This window comes from Triturus cristatus, chromosome 1_2 (assembly GCF_964204655.1).
Source record: "Triturus cristatus chromosome 1_2, aTriCri1.1, whole genome shotgun sequence".
Classification (NCBI taxonomy): domain Eukaryota; kingdom Metazoa; phylum Chordata; class Amphibia; order Caudata; family Salamandridae; genus Triturus; species Triturus cristatus.
This window is the reverse complement of record NC_140580.1, coordinates 778,495,250-778,514,863: the sequence shown is the minus strand read 5'-3', so window position 1 is coordinate 778,514,863 and position 19,614 is coordinate 778,495,250. Positions and strand designations below refer to the sequence as shown.

At 41.1% G+C, this 19,614-nt stretch overlaps 1 protein-coding gene across 1 annotated transcript in view; it reads left to right on the top strand.

Moving 5' to 3' along the window:
• The window catches only part of ZNF365 (zinc finger protein 365), a 443,761-nt gene that overhangs the window by 118,648 nt on the left and 305,499 nt on the right, over nucleotides 1-19,614 (top strand). Inside the window, exon 3 of the mRNA XM_085615169.1 lies at nucleotides 5,954-6,137. Within this exon, the coding sequence (XP_085471295.1) occupies nucleotides 5,954-6,137 (184 nt within the window). The remainder of the gene's footprint in view (nucleotides 1-5,953; nucleotides 6,138-19,614) is intronic.

The window sequence follows — 19,614 nt, the reverse complement described above, 5'->3', positions numbered from 1 at the left end:
CAATTCCCGACATTGTTCATGGACTTGGGAAACTTAAGACAATGATGGTACAGCTTTACATTAATGAAGAAATTCGCCCTTTTACACAGCAAAACCATTAAATTGCTTTTCACTTATAGGATGCCGTTGATAAGGAACTAGACACACTGCTAAATCATGACATCATCGAGCGCTCTACTTGTCTGGCTCCGTGGGTTTCACCCATTGTGATGGTGCCAAAACAGGGCAGAGGAGATTCAGTGCACATTTGTGTTGATATGCGACAGGCTAACAGAGCAATTGAAAAATAAAGACATCCAAGTCCACACCTTGCAGACATGATCATACAGCTGAACGGCACCTAAAGTCTTCTCCCGCCTCGATCTGAACAAAGGTTACCATCAACTTGAACTGTAAGAAAACTGTAGGTAAATTGCTACTTTTTCAATGCATATTATTTTGTTCAGATATAAAAGACTCAGCTTTGGTCCGTCATCAGCTGCAGAAATCTTTCAAGATGTCATTCTTTGAGTAATTCAGCCTGTAAATCATGCTTTTAACTACAGTGATGATATACTGGTGTTTGGGGCTACACCAATGGAACATGAGAAATCACTTATACAAGTATGCCATCTCCTTGCTGATGCAGGTCTCACACTAAATGCAGATAAGTGTAAATTTCACAAAAACGGTGAGTGTCCCTTAAGAGAACTGGCAAAGTGAGATGTTACATTTGAATGGTTATCTGAATGTGACTGAAGTTGCAAGAAAATAAAACACGCAATTGAAAATGCAACAGAAATGCCTTACTTTGATCCAAAATTGCATACAGAAATTGTGGTGGATGCAAGCCCCGTGGGGTTAGGAGTGGTCCTTGCCCACCATAAGGGACAACACGATGCTTGGAGACACATTATGGCTTATGCTAGCCGGTGTATCTCAGACTGAACATGCTCATTCTCAACCAGAGAAAGAAAGCTTAGCTCTAGTATGGGCTTGTGAATAATTCCATGTGTTTCTGTACAGAAAACATTTCACCCTCGTCACAGATCATCAAGTGTTGCTCACCATTTTTGGAAATCTAGATGCCAAAGTGCATCTTTGCATTGAGAGGTGGGGGTTTGCGTCTGCAGGAGTATGATTATACCATCATGCACAACCCGGGGAAAAATAAAAACCACAAAGACTAATTTTCACGAGTGGGGTTACAAGGTTATAGCACAAAGTCCAAAGTGGCTGAGGTCTACATCAATTTCATAGTAAAGCCAAGTGTGCCTGCAGCTCTTTCTGTTTAACAAATTCTGACAACTACTAATACTGACAAAGACATGCTTAAGCTCAAGGAAATCATTACAACACAATCATGGAGTGAGCATTCTCGACCTCTAACAGATGATGTTGAATACCAGAAATTCAAAAATGTCTGTGAAGAACTTTCTGTAACACACGATGGTGTTATACTAAGAGGAGCAAGAATAGTTATCCCTTAGAGCCTGAGGCAACAAGGTATTGACCTGGCACACAAAGTACAAAGTTATTTGTGTGCCAGTTCAATAACGTTTTATATACACATCTAAAGCATTTCATGGCCCCTGTACTTTGGATTCATTCACATTTATCAATTTTTCTTTGGGGAACCAGTCTCGAAACACCTGCAACTTTAGCTTATACATTGCTCTAAGGAGGGTATTTTGGAGGTTATCACCAGTTCAGCTGTATCTTTAATGCTAATTTTGAGCAACATGGACTTTCCATATTCGAGAATTTATCCAGCCACGTCTGCATTGGAATCTTGACCATACTCTTGATCTTAGTATTCCTCTTTCTTGTTGGGAGATCATCAAAAAGGCTAGATTTCAATTATGCCAGCTGCGCCATTGGTGCCTTTTCCAGTCAATATGATGTGGTCTATTAATAGCCTTGTACCAATAAGAGATATAATACACTTGAACTGCCAAATAATATCCTTCTAGTCCGGGCAACACCAGCCCTCCTTTGTCATAAGGTAATATCAACATATCACACCCAAATGTGGCCTGGGATTCAGCCCATACAAGCTGTCCCTGTTTTTCTCACTCAAATGAATCCGAGTTTCAGATGCATTTGCATAGTGATCCACTGCTTCTTGGGCTGCAAAATTGCCAATCTTCACTTATTGTTCTCTTGTTTGCCCACTATAAGTGTCTTTACAAGTATCCAGTTGATCAGGAATGCTGCTGTATTATAAATGGCCATGTGCTCCCACCCAGTCTCAAGAGAGAGCTACAAATAGGACTGTGTCTTAAAACTTGTAGTTCCATTTGGTTTCTGGTTCCTAAAGGTGATGCGCTCACAAGTGTAAAGGTCTGTTGCCTCTAAAATAGGCTAATTGGATTCCATAAACTGCAAAGCCCAGCGTAGCTCCAACAGAGCCCCTGATTAGAATGGAGATTGCAGGATGAACAAGGCATAGAGCACACTAGAGCTTTGCAGTCCAGACCCTCCTACAGACAGGTGGTGTGGACGCCCCCAGATCAGGATCACAAGCTCAGTCATCCAACTGCTTCCTCTCTGCACACAGATCTTGACAAACGAGGGAGCAATCCTTCAGCTGCTGTACACACTAACAGACCGCTGTGTTAATTTTGGCCCATCAGAACACCTCTCTTAATGACCACATTAGCAGAAGAGCCACGAAGCAAAGCAGTGCAGGTTCCGATAATCAACTCACCAAGTTTCCAACCCCCCGGGCACAGTAGAGATAAGCCAGACAAGAGTATGAACTGTGGCCAACCTGTCGGAAACGACTGTTAACTGCAGCATGTGAGAGATGGCTGCACAATAATATAACTCTAAATTAGTGAGAGCCCATCCTCATTTCTTAGGTGAGGCACACACAATTTTCCTACCAACATGAAGCTTTTTGATGCATGTGAATTAATGGAAAAATGAAAACTGAGAAACCACATTTGAGGAAACCATATTATGGAAAGCCAATTTTAAGCAGAGACAATTTTAAGGAAATACAAAAAATCTGAATTTAAAGAAAACATTTTAAAGGAAAGATAATTTTAAGGAAAAATTCAAAATTACATTAAACTTGGGTGGAGTTTAGAGCTAATGAGGGTTTTTTGGGTTTAGGGATAAGTAATATTTAAGGGTGATGAGGGATTTAGGGTCAGGAATGGTGGAGTTCAGGCATAGAAAGTGGGCTTTAGGGTTCAGCAATGGGTGGAATTTTGGAGTGATGAGTCTTTTTTAGGTATCAGGCATGGGTGGAGTTTTGCGGTGGTGCGGGTTTTTTAGGTTTCATGAATGAGTGGATTTTAGTTTTTTTTTTTTATAGAGTTGAGGGATGGGTGGAGTTTAGGGGTGTTGAGGAGTTTTAGGGTTCAAGGATGGGCAGAGTTTAGGGCTAACTAGGGTTTTTTTTAGGTTCAGTGAGAGATGGTAAAGGTATTGGTGGAGTTTAGGGTGGTGAGGGCTTTTAAGGGCACAAGGATTCTGGGATGGGTGGAGTTTAGATGAAGGGAGAGGGGGTTTTAGGGTTCAGGGATAGGTAGAGTTTAGGAGTGTTGAGAGTTTTTAGGGGTCATGGATGAGTAGGATGTGAGGGCAGGGAGGGTTTTTAAGGTTCAGGGATGGGTGGAGTTTGTGTGTGTTGCGGGTTTTAAATGGTCAGGGATAAATGGTGTTTAAGCATAGAAAGGGGTTTTTAGGGCTCAGGAATGCGTGTAGTTTTGGGGTAGTGAGGGGTTTTACGGTTCAGCATTAGGTGGAGTGTGGGGTAGAAAGGGCTTTTAGGGTACTCTATTGGGATATTACCAACCAAATCACCATTTAGAACCATATCAGCTTTTAACCCCTGATGCAATTATTGAATTAGCCTAGTGAATTAGGAAGTTCCCAGATATCCCCATTTCACCAAGTCAAAATGCTTTCTTGAAATCCAAGCACTACACTGGCAGAGGGAGCAGGGAAAGTTCTGTAATGTTTGCAATTTCCCAAACAGTGTAATTAAGTCCATTATTGACTCAGGATAAGTCTGGTTTGGTTAGTACATATTAAACCAGAGTTTATAGGGGGCAGCCCTAAAGATAGAATCAGAATACAAGAGCTGCCTGGTTGGAAGTAGGGAAATGCTTCTACATCTCTTATAGCCTTCCCAGTTGCAGCTTCATCACCATGTAAGTGCTGAACAGCCTACACAGCCACTGCTAGGTGGCTGCTTTCCTGCCCAAGCTTAGTTTCACCGTAATGCACTGTACATCAATTGTGGTCCATACCAAATATATACTGTCCTTATTGATGGAGGCCCTCTTTCACTGCCTGCTTCATCAATTTTTGGCCTAATTCTAAATATCATTTTTTCTGTACTTCTGCTATGTCTGTCCCACTGTATTCAGTGTTATCAGTGTCTTGTCCTTGTTTAAGATGATTGGTTTTGTCTATAAGCCTATTGGGCACAGTTGAGCCATCTTCAGAATCTCCTGTGGTGGTGTAGCTTTTCCCTATTATAAGTGAGCCCTCTATTCTTGTGACAAAGGTTCTCATACATCCTAGTTAATGGCTCCTCAAAACCAGGGGTTCTCATAGATTGTCTGTAGATTCATATTAGGTGGTGATTCCAATGTCATTGGGGCAAACTATTTATGGGGAAGCTTTTTGGTGCTTGAGAAAATAACAATCACAAAAGGCCCAGATGTCTGAAAGGCTGAGAATATCCTGGAACATCAACACCTATGGGGAACTTCAGCTCGGTTAGGCAGCAACATTATCTCCTTGGTGCTTAGATGATTGTCTTCTTTTAGCATATGTTCAACTTCATCCTTGAAAATAATTTTCAGCATTTGAAATTAATCCATGTTAATCTCTGATATAAGGGACAGGGTGAGAGTACTGGCGTTTCATAATTTTTCCCTGGAGGAATAAGCTGACAGTTTTTAACAGCATGGGTGTCTTTCTTCTTCTGTTTACTAACCTTTAGGTTTTGTTTCCGTAGTGATGCTAAAGCACTGTATAATTGGTTTTTAATACCTTACTATTAAATTCCATACTTATTTTCGGTTTGATAGTGTCTTTTTTAATCTTTTGTTATTAATATTTATTTTTTCAAATGTAAGGGGTCCCTCATTTTTCAGAATTTTTTGGAATTCATAAGCTGTTGAAGTGTTTTTCTTTATCACTGAATACTTGGTAATCCGGGTACTCATCGACCCTTAATGATTATATGTTGATATTACGTTATTTTCCATGGGGATCTTTGTTTTTTCCATATTTTTTCTAGGCGTTTGATAGTATTTTTAGAGTTGAAGTTTTCTGTGTACCATTGCTGTTGCAATGCCTTGGGATAAGGGATTCTTAGCATCCAAGGAGAATTTCTGTTAGTGATCAGTTATCTTGGCATATTTATCCAACATATTTGTACTGAATTAACTGTGCATTCCCTTATATATTTTCTAATCTAAAAATTATGAATTATGGATTGTGTGTCTCCTAATTATATTTATACTGGTTTTACTGTGCATTTGTTTATATATTTCCTGCTCTAAAAAATATGAATTATGGATTGAGTGTCTCATAGGTGTATTTCTGTTGTCAAGCATGAATATTAGCAGGCTAATAACTGTTTCAAAATTTGTACTCATGCACTTGCTGGCAAAAGCTACAAATGTACAGGTGTTGTTTAAACTGGCAACAAATTATATACTTTTATGGATCAAACATCTTCTCTTTTTTTGGATTGCACCATTTATGATAGACACGTATTTCTTGTGAGAAATCTACCCTTTCATATTTTGTTTATGTTAAAATATTTGGTTTCATGATCAGAATCATTGGCTATGGACTTGTACATAATAACAATGTGAAGCTATTGCTGCATTTTAAATATAATAAATTATGTATCCTGGATAATAAAATTGACTATTTGAAGCAAAAACATTATTTTCTAAAGGCTTCTCTAAAATATTATCATATTCTGTGTGGTTTACAGGGAAGTTATTGCCATTAACAATTTCCTGGAAACTGCTGCTGAAAAAGAGGTTCAAGGCAAAGTGAAGCTGTGCCACTTTATTGAGAATCTGCTTCAGCGAGTTGATTTGGCAGAAAGGCAATTGGAGTATTATCAAATTCAGAAGAACGCTGTACACAGAAACCAGAACACCAAAGATCCTGTGGTAGGAGCAGACTATTTCTTTCTGTTTAAATATTTTATCTTTGCACAGACAAAATGGGACAGAGAATAGATCAAAGTGATCACTACAATGGAAGAGACCTTTTAGCATGTATCCAAAGCATGCAGCTACATCTGTTAAGGCATTTTCAGAAATCAAGATTTTAATTTTTCTCACCTGTGAAAATGTAATTTTCTTCATTGTGTTCCAGTTTTAATATCTACATTAGGTCTTTCAGTGCATTACAAGTCTCTTATTTAATTAATACAGGATCACTGTTTCCCTGGTCATATGCCTCTACAATGTTAAGCAGCTCATTGGCCCTTAGTCACCAAAAATTAGTAAATTTGGACCTATACAATTACACCTATATATGGGCGCAAAACTGCTACTATTTGCAATTCACAACCATTCCCAGTAGAACGTCTGGATTTGTACACCAGGTCCAGGTTTTCAGGCATACTACTAGCAATGTTATGTGACAATTCCGAAAGGCTCCTATTCTCCCTATGCAGAGTTCTACAAAGCATCAAACTCCTCACAGTGACAATAGAGTTACTGTGCAAATGCTCTGTTTTTTTGTGGGGAACATTTTTCTACAAAGAGAAATTTCTTTCTCTATGCGCCCAGCAAATCTGGGGCTGATTTGTTCCCTTTTCCATCCACTACATGGATGTCCCAAAATAGACTCCAGTTAAATGATGCAAAAACGGTGGCCCCCAGAGTCTGGCAGGATCAATCCCTTACTATGAAAGAACAAATCTCAGACACCACAACCTCACGCTTTCACATGATGCGTCTGCTGAGAAGAGCCTTTCCTCTACTACCGCTCACCACAAGGAAAATTTTAGTCCAGGCCTTGGTTATCAACCGCCTATGGCAAAGCACTCCTGGCCTCTGCCAAAGAGAAGCTGCTATCTAAACTTCAGGTGGTACAGAACATCTCGGCACGTCTCACCTGCAACCTAACTTCTGGAATGGCATCCGTCCCTCTTTTACAGGCTTTACATTGGCTACCAGTGAAAAACAGAATTATCTTTAAGATCTGCTGTTTAATTCACAAAGCTCTACTTGGTATTCTCCCCCCCTAGACTCTTAAGAACTTACGATAAAGCCCTGCTTATGGTTACCAGGTTCAGAAAGTCCCAGTCAGGAGGCAGGTTGTTTTCCTTCCTTGCCCCTTGCTATTGGAATAAATTGCCGCTATGAATACATATCAGTGAGAACCACCTCCATTTCAGGAAATTACTCAACACTCTCCTATTTTAAAAGTAGCACCCTATCACCTGCTGTCTTGGTCTTGCGCCAAGATACCCCTCTGTGAGAGATTCGTGCGTATACTAAATTAAAATAACATAACATTTACTACTGCACTCAAAAACCCACTTGAACAAAGTTACCCTCAAAATCATGGTAAAACAATCACACACATAGACATACCAGCATTACGTATGGATGCATTTGTATGGAGGTGTGTGAAGCAGTAGTAGATATCTTTCAAGTGCACAGACAAATACATCAATAAGTATCTTTGTGTGAGTGTGAGGGGGGTTGTGTTATTATCCTTGTGGGGACTTCGGTGTTATAACACACTCACACTTTGGGGACTTGATTGTATTGTGGGGACCTTGTTAGGACCTTAACCTAAGTCCCCATAAGGCAATGTCTTCTAAATGATGCAAAAATGACAACAGGAACATCTGTGTCAATTCTTGCGGTACTGCAGTCTTAAACACACTTTGCATTTAAACACTTGGCTCACTAGGAACACATGCTAGCTGCAGAAAGCACAGATATTTCCAAAGAAAAGCTGCATAAATCAATGTTAAAAATATTTTTCATGCAAATTAACCTTTTTTCTCTTTATTAAAGTAAAACTTTATTTACATGAATCTGTTGCATTTAGACTATTTGGGCCCGATTCACAGAACTAACTTAAGAGAAAATCCTAAACTTACTACCATTTTGGTATTCACAGAAGGCACTTACTCATTTTGGTATTCACAGAAGGCACTTACTCATTTCGGTATTCACAGAAGTTAGGAGTCCTAACTTTAGGACTCCTAAATGCCTTCTGTGAATACCGAAAGTCTTAAAATTAGGATTTTTCTCAATTTAGTAGTAGTAAAGTTAGGACTCCTAACTTTAGGACTCCTAAATGCTTTCTGTGAACACCGAAAGCATTAAAATTAGGATTTTTCTCAGTTTAGTAGTAGTAAAGTTAGCAGTCCTAACTTTAGGACTCCTAAACTGAGAAAAATCCAAATTTTAAGACTTTCGGTATTCACAGAAGGCATTTAGAAGTCCTAAAGTTAGGACTCCTAACTTCTGTGAATACCGAAGTGAGTAAGTGTCTTCTGTGAATACCAAAATGAGTAAGTGCCTTCTGTGAATACGAAAATGGTAGTAAGTTTAGGATTTTGTCGTAAGTTAGTTCTGTGAATCGGGCCCCTTGTTCCTGAAAATTATTAGTGGTTTTATTAACATTGCTAAAAGCAATTTGGGACAGTTTCAAATCCCCGAATACTTCACTATTGCAGTTTTATCCTTATCTACAATTAAAGAATGATGGTGCACTACACCACAGTACAATATAAAGTGATTTGATCGTATTTTGAAAATATCTTATAGGCATCAATGCCTATTGTTACATTTTAATGCTTTTATCAGGAATTTAGAGTATTTGTGCTGCTTTGCCTTTGATTACTTATTAATATGCACTATGGAATATGTTCTTTTAGATGATGGCTAGGTGAGTGATGAGTAGCATTGCATCTTGCAAAGGCTATGTTCCTGCAAACACAGAACTGCATTAATGTTATCCCCACTGTATGGGAAGTTTAATTTTAGTAGAAAGGGCATGTTCTTAGACAATTTGTGGCGTTCTTAGAAGATATATTCAAATATTGCCATAATATGTATTTACTTTTAAATCATTTGAATTGTTTGATTTAAAAACTGTTCACAGAGCTTTACAAATTAAAACAGCTTGTCGACATTCTCAAAGGTGGGTGAAGAACAGGCATATAACAAACATTGGTAAAGCTAATAAATGTTGCCTACTAGAGAGCTACTGGGTTTGTCAAAGTCTTTTTGTAATGTTGTATAGCAGAGCTTCTGCTCTGCTGCATGTTTGAAATTGACATTAACATTTTGAAAAAGCAAAATGACACAGGCAGAGCTATCCACATCATGACACTGTTTGTTTTATTGCTGGGAGTGTGTGTGAGGGTTCAACACTAACAACAGAGAGGGTGGGGAAAAGAAAAAGTAGTGATGTGGCAACTGCTGATCACAGTATATAATGCAGTTGTCAGAGCCTCCTTGGATTTATACAATTGCAAAATGGTGACTAAGATATACCAAAGTAGGTGCAGGGACATCAGATCCAAGTTCACCCTAATTAGTGTTATTTTTAAAACCTAAAACTGGGGTGGTGGGTAGGTGCCCACATTCCTACCGTGCGTTAGGGCCCATGGTGACCTTGCTACTCCATTTGCACCCGCACTTATTACGTTGGGACTTGGCTCTTCAGCTGAGGAGTGAAGTTCTGCTGTAAAATAGCCCACCTCATGTTGGTGTCCACTTCAATGTGCCTTTCCTGTGTATTTTAAACATTGTTTGTCTTCCTAGACTTTACTAGTTGAACTACAACATAGTGCAGTAGCATAGGCTTTGCTCAACTACTTGCTTTATAAGTAAGCTTATTTTCAAACTGGAAGTGGGGAGAGGATCTGTTGTTATGCCATAGCTGCAGACCTGGTGTTCCATGATTTAAAACTTTAGAAAACCACCCAAGACCACATATGAAATTCTGACTTCCTGTGCATGTGCTGGTTCATGCAGAGATAAATAAGGCACATTAATACACAGACACTAAACGTCCCAACTTTAAAATATTTTGTTTACCCTTCTCTGAGAGTTGCCCAATGGGAAACATAACTGAAAGTTTTTAAAAAAAAATGATATGACATTGCCAACACTGGCCGCATCATGGAGCTTTTTTTAATTGCAGGCAGGAGTGTGTTAATGGGTGCAACATGGAGGGTTGGCATGAGGAAGGAGCAACACTAACAACAGTAGGGGTGAGGAAAAAAGATGGACGGTGGGTTAGCAGGCAATGTTGTGGGCGGGATGGTAAGTAAAGGGCAACATGACAACAGACGATGTAGAGAGGGGCTGGGGGCAACATGGACAACAAAGAGAGGGAGTGAGGGGTCAGAAGCGAGCACACAGACAATGAAGGGTGGAAGAGAGTAGCAGGGGCAAACAACAAAATGCACACCAATTCAAGGAGGGAGAGAGGAAGTGTAGAAGGGTGCAAGCAACAGCATTGTCATCAAGGAATGGAGAGAGCATGAGGCCAAGCAACACTCAGGAGGAAGGGAGGGAGAAGTACATTAGGTATTCATCAGAAAAAGCCACACTCAACCAGTGTGCTTAAACCTAAAGAAAAAAGAGTGTCGAAAAGGATAAGCAGTAGAAGGACCCGAGTAATGTGTCCATACTCAGGGGAGGGACAACCACATGAAGAGGAAGGAAACCTGCAGCAGCTGGCCAAAAAGAAGCAAGCGAGAGCGAGAAAGAAGCCAACCACTGGTAAGTAATGGATGGCTTCCAAACCCACTGATTTCTAGTGACTGAAAGTGTAAACTGTGCTATTGCATAGATATTCCCTGTTAGGCAGATTACATTTGGACTTTTCTACACTTATAAGGTTTATGGAAAGGTTGCATTGCAATTGTATGGTTTGTTCATCAAACAGTCCTTCGTTGTTTAAGTATGAAGCAGTTGAGTTTTTGCTTCTTGTTCCCCAATCTACGGTCAAATGACAAACAGAATTGTCACAAAAAGTGGCTACACCTTATAATCACAAACCATTAATACATATATAACAAAGCAAATTGAAAATAAGTGGTGACATCCATTTTGTACCCATTCCTTTTTGCGACACCCTAAACCCATACTGCAGTTCGGAAAAGCTTTATCTTTACTCCTTAGGGCTGGGTTTGCAGTCTGTGGGAGGGTAAGTTGTTTTAATGGTGTTGGGGGACTGCCACAGACCACTAAGTGGTCTGTTAAGGCCTGGTAACCCCCTGAGTCCAGTCCTTCCTTCTGATTTATCCATGGAGAAATTGTTCGAAGCGTGCCTGGTCCATCCTGTCAGGCTCGGTTCTTGGTGGATTTTAGGAATATCTGCCTTTTGATTGGCTTCTCTACTTAGGCAGCTGTCCTAGGCTCACCTTTCCTTCTTTTACGTAGCCTTTTGCATTCTCTCTATGTCATCCGTGCGACCGGTCATGTGAACATTGTATGCCTTTTCTCCTTGTGTTATTGCCCCTGATCGGTGAAGAGTCCGAGCTTGAAAACTAGTTGGAGCTCTTACACCTATTTCACTCTGCGCTGAGGTGTCCTGATTGTATATTTAGATACCCTTATCATCATGGCTCTCTTGCCGGGACACCACTAATGGAAACAAATGAGATATCTGGGCATGCTCTTGTGCTTGTGATGTATGGGGGTGGTTGATTTGAAATAGATGTCTGTGATAGCTCTAGTTGTAGATGGGGTCATCTTTGGCTCTATAGAATTTGATTTGAGGGAGGAAATAATGCTCGCACTATGCACAGCTACTTCTGCGTCATTGCTTTGTTGAAGGGCTTGTCTGGCTTTATGCTGGTGCTTTCCTTGGAGATGTGTGATGCTTTCAGTAGTCTAGAGCATGGGTACTCTCTAACCATTTTCCGAGGGGCTAAAACATTTGGACTGCGATGTGACTGAGGGCCTCATTAATGCCAGGTGGGTGTAGGGGAAGCAAATCATATATATCTAGCGGCTGAATTTAACAATTTGAAACTGGAAAACCTTACATTAATTCTGGCTTCCAAATATTACAATTACATTTATTTCTCTTTCCCTCTTTTTTTTCCATTATCACATATGAGAAGACCTTCAAATACATGACTTAAGTATCTGCAGTATTCAAAATCTTCTCCTGGGTTTGCTTTACTAAACTATAATATTCAAAGAGTGCACATAACAACTGACTTGCCTCTAGATTAACTATTGGCTTTTTTGTCAGGGTGGGAGACTAAATTATCTTTAAAAATGAAGGTGTTCCTAAAGTTAAGCAGGCCAGGACCCCTAGTTACTGCCTTTCTTTAACACCAATGAACTTTTTTTCCCTTTATTTTTGTAAGCCAATAACAATAACAGACCATAAAACAATTACATAGACACGAAAACAAGAGGATACGACATACTAAACAAACCAAACATAAATAACTTCCATAATATCATATTAACTCATAAGTCACATAGTTCCACACCTTTAAAACGAGGTAAATAAAACAACACTTACATCCTAAGTACCAAAGACATAGAGGGATAAGAACATAAATGATACAACCTAATAAAATATTCGTCTTTATGCCATTGTAGATGCTAAATGGTCGACTAGAGCCCCCCAGATCTTAAGACCCAACCACCGTTTCTCCGGCCCTTTAATAACATATAGACTAGATTCAAGCTTACATATAGCATATAGCCTACCTCTCCATATTTCAAAGGTGGGGGGATCTTTCTGCCTCTAGAGTGATGCTATGCATAATCTTGCCACAGCTATAAATACTAAATATCTGGATGCGTACACTTCCTGGGCAGCCATGGCATCTTCCACAACTCCCAGAAGCATAACTGTTGGTGTAATCACAATCTGCGCCCCCGTAACCTCTGTCAAAAAGAGCTGTATCCTATTTATCAGATGTCTTAGCTCTGGGCAAGCGAAAAACATATGCACACTGTCAGCTCGATCCATCCCACAGCGAGTACAATTGCCCTCATTTAGACCCCCCCCCCCATTGTGCAATTTTTGCAGGTGTATAGTACAAGTTAAACATAGTTTTATATTGTTGTGTTTTCAGACTGGGGAAATCAAAAGTTTATCAGCCAATCCAATAGATTCTTGTAAAATATTCCCTCCTTGAGACAATCTGGCATTCCATTTAGAATTCTGTACCACCAAATCATTATTCTGTATTTCAATGAGAGTTTGATATAAGACACCAATCGTTCCTCGCCTCTTAACTAGTTCTAACAGCTTACAGTTCTGAGCCAAGCGGCCACCATCCCCTCTTTTTACAAGATAGTCTCGGATCTGCAGAAATTTAAAAAATAAAAATTCTGACATCAGCGAGGAATAGGCTTTAACGCCACAACTATCCACTAAGTCGCCCAAAGTCTGAATGCCTTTCAGTCTCCATCTGGTCATAGTAACATCAGAGAAAATAGAGGGGAGAAGTTCTGAAGAGGAGGTAGGCGTGTAGGAATTAAGCCTATAAATCTCTAGGTGTCTCTGGATCTGAAGCCATACCTTATGAGCAGCTTGAACCACCTTAAAGCGTTTTTTTTAAAATAATAACTGAGCTCAAGAATTTGAAAGAAATTCCTTTCTGCTTTGAGGCTTAAAAGCATTTGAAAAATATGAGGGGATTCATCTAGCTTAGCTTCTCCTTCACCTACCAGAAAGATTCCCATTTGTTGAAGTAAACATACCCAATAATAAAACCGGAAGTTAGGAACTGCAAAGCCCCCTCAAGAGCATGGAAGGGTCATGTACTTCAAAGCTCGTCGAGGTTTGGCCTGAACACACAAAAAACTACTACATATAGACTGTAATTTCTGAAGTTGCTTCCCTGTGAGTTCCAGGGGAACCGCCTTAAAATAGTACAGGACCCTTGGTAAAATATTCATCTTTAGGACGTTTCACCTTCCAACCATTGACAGATGAAGGCCTTCCATTCTGTCTAGATCCCTTTTAATTTTCCGGAGCATGGGGTCCCAGTTGGACAATACCATCTTATCTAGACACGCATTAACACGCACCCCTAAATATGTTGCCTCCTCTGTAACTCTAGAATCATTAAAGAGTGTTTGGCCTGTGCATATTACCTGTGTCTTGGCTAAATTTAACTTATAGCCGGATCCTTTCCCAAATAATATTGTTAATCGTTCGATCTCTGCCAAAGTCTTAGCTGGATCAGTTGTGACTATCGCTATATCATCTGCATATGCTAGTACATCAATCCGTTCCTGCCCAGGACTCGCTGGCTAACTGTTTAGGCTGTTCTCCAACAAGTTCAGGAACAGATTAATATGAAGAGCAAATAGAAGAGGGCAGCAGGGACAGCCTTGTCTTGTTCCCTGCGATATAGGTACGGGATTAGATTTGAGCCCCATAGCACAAACTCGGGCCGCCGGAGATCCATACATGGTACTAACTGCCTGGATAAAACCAGGCCCAAAACCCTGCCACCCCATAGTTGCCCATAAGAATTCCCAAGAGACTCGGTTAAACGCCTTCTCTGCGTCAAGTAGCACAACTCCACAAGGAGCTTTTTGTACATTAGCCCGGTCCAACATGGCAACTACCCGACCTATATGATTGACCATGCCTCTTCCTGGGATACAACCATGCTGGCGAACAGAGACTAAGGGGGTTATCACTCGGGAGAGTCGCGTGGTCAATATTTTTGCATAGATTTTCTCATCGCAGTTGAGAAGAGAGATGGGTCTATACGATCCTGGTAATGTAGGCGGTTTATCCTTTTAAAGACAAATAAAATGCCAGAGCCTCCCCTTTCTGTGCTTCCTGAAATACAGTTAGCATATCTGTTTGTATCTCAGGTAAAAAAGCTTTATAAAATTCAACTGGGAGCTTATCAGGACCTACGGCCTTCCCTGTTGCTACAGTGCCAACAGCCTCTGTGAGCTCTTCAATAGTTATAGGATCCTCTAGATACCTCTGATCGTCTATACTTAACATCCTCCTGTATGGATCTTTATGGAAGCATTCAGTTCTCTTCTGATTATTAACATTCTCTGAATATAACTACTCATTGAAGGCTCTAAAAACCTCCATAACCTCCCCCGGTGTTTCTACTATTCTCCCAGTTGAATCTTCAATGGCAGTAATTGTATCTTTAACCTCCTTGCACCTAATTTTTTGGGCCAGGCATCTGCCAGTTGTCTCACCATATTCATAACACTCTCTTCTGAACAAATGGTACTTTTTTGCTATATCCTTAGCCCACTCCCCATTCATCCTGGCTTTACAGCGAGCCACCTCCATCTGCACCTGCGAAATATCTGATCTCCCCCTGCAGAGCATACATCAGGGCATACTCTGCTTTTTGCAGATTACCATAAAATCCCTGTAGAAGCTGACCTCTGTTGTTTCTGAGCATATAATCCAAAACTCAGAATCTCCCCCCTTAGTCCGGCTTTTAGCACATCCCAGACAATACCGCACTTGGCAGTATTACAATTGATAGCCAGAAACTAGTTTATCCACTGTCGTATATGACAAATAAATTGCTCATTTAGTAATAGCTTCCTATCAAAAGAAAATTACCCCAGAGGACGTATCAACCCATGCATTTTGAGTTTCAATACCACTGGGTTATGATTTTAGGTAATTTGGGGGAATATCTGTATATGTGCCTCTGCTAAATATTTTTTTGTAACAAAAAAATAATCCAACCTAGCTAGCTTTTGGTGCGGGCAAGGGTAGTGTGTATATCCTGGATTCAGCTGTTTTAACCTTGGCCAAGCATCGGCGAGACCATACTCGTAAATATGCTACTGTAGTGCCTTATAGACTTTGGGTTTCCGACCAAAATATTTGTCTCCTCCCTGACCCTGGGTAATTTCTTCCAGTTGAATATTGAAATCCCCGCACAGTACCAAAGGGAAAGCCCAGGAAGTCAGTTCTGTGTTCAGATTACCTATAATCTGTGCTTCGTCGTGATTAGATCTGTACACAGAGCATATAGTTAATTTCTTATTAGCAACAACACATTCAATTATCGCCCCGCGGCCATATTTATCTGCCAAGCCTTTAGCCACCGTTAGTATATTATTTTTAGCCAGAATGGCCACACCTCTCGTTGTAGTTCCCTGCGACGTGCAAACAAACCGAAAGCTATATCCCAGCTCGCTTAATACCTTATACTTCTTCCACGGAATATGTGTCTCTTGGAGACATACTACATCGGGGGACATATTTATGATTTCCTGGGCTACCCTTTGCCGCTTAGCCATTTCATTAAGCCCCTGTACATTAAACGTACAAATGGACAATACAGACATTTTTATCCCTGTTTAAAACTGCATGGACCGCTCCCTCTCTTCAAAAACACCACGATCTTTCCTCTTGTTTGCTTTATAACATATATTGGCTTTTTTTATATTTTTAACCCCCTGTGCCCCTCCCCCTGTGACAGCCTCCCCCTCCCACACGAAACCCCCAACCCACCCGACACCTCCTCTGCCAATGGAGGCTCTCCCTGCCCTCCCTAACATAGAGGCTGAGAGACCCAAAGTCTACAGTGATGGAGAGCCCCGAAGACACACCTATCACCCCCCTCCTCCCAGTTCACCAAAACAGTGCAATGTAAAAGAAAAAAAAGCCTATGAGAAGCCCAGCATTGCTTATGTCTGACCACCTGAAATCATATATATACAACTACCTTCCATTAACTCTAGAAAAAAACACGGTTGCCCCCCTTTCCTAGGGTTTGATCTCTTGTAAAAATTCTTTAGCTTTATTGTCAGATGTGAAAAATTTGGTCTGTTCCTTATATATAATCTTGAGTTTAGCTGGGTTTAAGAGGAACGCCTGAGCTCCTTTACCCTGAAAAGGGTTAATTAACTGTCTAAGTTGCCATCTTTTTTCCACTGTTGCATGACAGTAATCAGGACAAGCAAAAAACTCAAACCCATCCCCCTTCCTCTGCCTATCCGACCTCGCCAAATCATACAGAGCCTGCCTGGATAGATAATTCGAAAGGCATATCAATATTGCTCTAGGTCTTGGAGTAGTATGATTAGGTCCAGCATGATTGCTTTGTCGAAATGAAAACCGGTGAGCGCGTTGTACTTTCATGTCTCATGTCCACAGTGTTAGCTTTGGGGTAGCAACAGTGAATAGATCCACCATAAACTTCCATGGATCAGAGCCTTCAGCCCCTTCAGGCACCCCAAGAATTCATCCTTAAGTATAGAGATCCTGTTCTCTGTTTCCGAAATCCTTTCTGCAAATTCTGAGCAGGACTTGGCTACCCGCCTGAGTGAATTCTGTAGCTTTCGACAGGCATTTTGCGCTTTTTGGCTCTTCGAACGACTTTCATCCCTATGCAACATAAAAGTCTCATAGATAACAGCCAACGAGATATCTCCTGATTGTTCTGACAAGTTGCATTGCTCTTGTAACAGTGTCCTGCTTGATACTGCGATTGTTCCCTGCTTAGTGAGGTTTAATTGCTCCTGACCAGGTGAAATAGCTGACTCCAGAGGTGTTCCTGGTATAGATGCTGCCATTGTTTTTTTCCATACAGTGCCTGGACCAGATGCCCTTGTGCAATTCCTTGGAGTCTCCTCATCCTCCTGATGAATACTACTAGTTTCGCTCCACCTGCTATTTGGAGACCCTGAAGGACCATCAGATAACTGTACTGACTCATCCCCCGATGAATTTGAATGATCAGACAGCGAGAAAAAATGGTCACCTATATCTGTCTCAGGCAGCTCATTAACATTATACCCAGCGAACATTTGCATTTTACCATCAAGTGCCTTATTAGCCTCTGTCTCTTTCTCTGAGCTGCGGGGGATATGGGCAAGGTCTGAAGACACCATTATTGTCATTATCTGAGTCTGGGTCTGGCATTCTCACCCCCCTAGCCCATCAATCCCTGGGGTAGACAAGGGAGGATTAAATACAGTGTTTACTTGCCCCTCCTGAGCAGACACAGTCACTGCAGTTTCCAAACTGAGTCCTGCAATATCTGCACTCCCAGTGCTCACCTCGTCAGGACACGCAGAGAGGGCAGCGAGGGCAGCCTTCTCTATCAGACTTCCCTCCTGTCCAGTATTCTTTCCCTTCCATACCGCCATGAAAATAGACGGGGTTGTTCTCTTCTCTGGACCTGCAGACTCTGAGTTGCTGCTGCCGTCCATGACTGCTCCACATTGTTGTTTGGGTTGGGCGATATCCGTGGTTTTACACAAGGAAGTAGATTCTCCTGCACCTCGCATCTTTCCCCCTCTGGCACTCTTTGGCGGCATCCTTAACCAAGCTGCCCCAAGCCGATTCACTGCCAAGAGTCAATATGCTGCACGTAGGAGGCGCCGTACCAGCCGTGCACCCGCGTCAGCAGATCGAGGACCTCACACTGTTGACCTAAACACAGTAAGTAGGTCCCAGAGCATTTCTCACTGTCGCTTTAGTATAGAGTTAGGTGTTGCGTTCACAGGAGTTTCCTTCATGAACAGCGCTGCCTTGGTTCCATATGGGATTTGAGGAGGTGATCGGTTACGAGGCTCACTTGGCCAGCGAAGCGGCCGCCATCTTGCCTTCCCCCACACCAATGAACCTTTGAATAAATGCTTGCCTCTTTATTTAACATCTATTTATTGTTAGTGCTGAGTCAAGTAAACAGCAACCCAGTGCTGCTGTTGACCAGGGGGCCGCATGTAAAGGTCAGAAGGGCCACATGCAGCCCCCGGGCCGTTCTTCAACTTTCAATGTTCTAGAGCTTTTCTTTATCTCCTCTACTAAGCTGCTTAAGAAATAAGGCCATGTACTCACTTTTCCATGATTTGGGTGCAGTGACAAGATGAAATTAGTGTCTCTTTGCACCCTTGATATCAGGTTGTTTAGTGCCTGCAACTTGGTGTTTATTCCCAAGATGAATACTGCAATCGTGTTTAAAAGTTCAACCTTTATATCGAGCCTGGATGAATGAAAGTTCGTAGCATCAACATTTGCCTGTAATGTGTCCAAAAGGGTAGCTCAACATTTGGATGATTTTAATTAACTTCCACTGAGTTTTTAGAGCCTTTATGAGTGCTAACTACCTGCTCAATGCCGGGATCAGATTCGGACCTGAGGCACTTAAATATGAGCTTGTGAGTAGCTTGAACATTTGGAGTGTAGACAGGATTGTTTGTAGAGTTGGGAGAAGTTTTCTCCTCACTTATGAAGGGCCTCTTAGGGCTGTTGGAGACCTTCTCTTGCTGTTTGCTTGCGTGTGAGATTTGGGTCGAAATAATGTAATTATTTTACCATTATTTCTATTAGGTGTTGTAATATTTCCCCACCTCCATTATTTTTAATGGAAATGTGTTACAGTACCTGTGAGTGGCAATGTGTGTTGCCAGACTTGCTCCAAGTCTAGGCTTGAGTACACCACATACTGTTTTGAGACCTTTAGAGCAGAGGTAACTTTAGAAATGTAGTCAGTGAATACCAACAGTCTTACTGTTATGTGAGTTGGTGTTTGCATTTGAATGTCCCTCCTTAAATCCCTTCTTGCCACTTTCTAAACCTCTCCTTTTCCCCCCCCTAAACCACTCAAATTTAGTAGTAGATATTCCCCATTCTCCAACGACTCTTCTTGATCTCTCACAAATTTAGTAC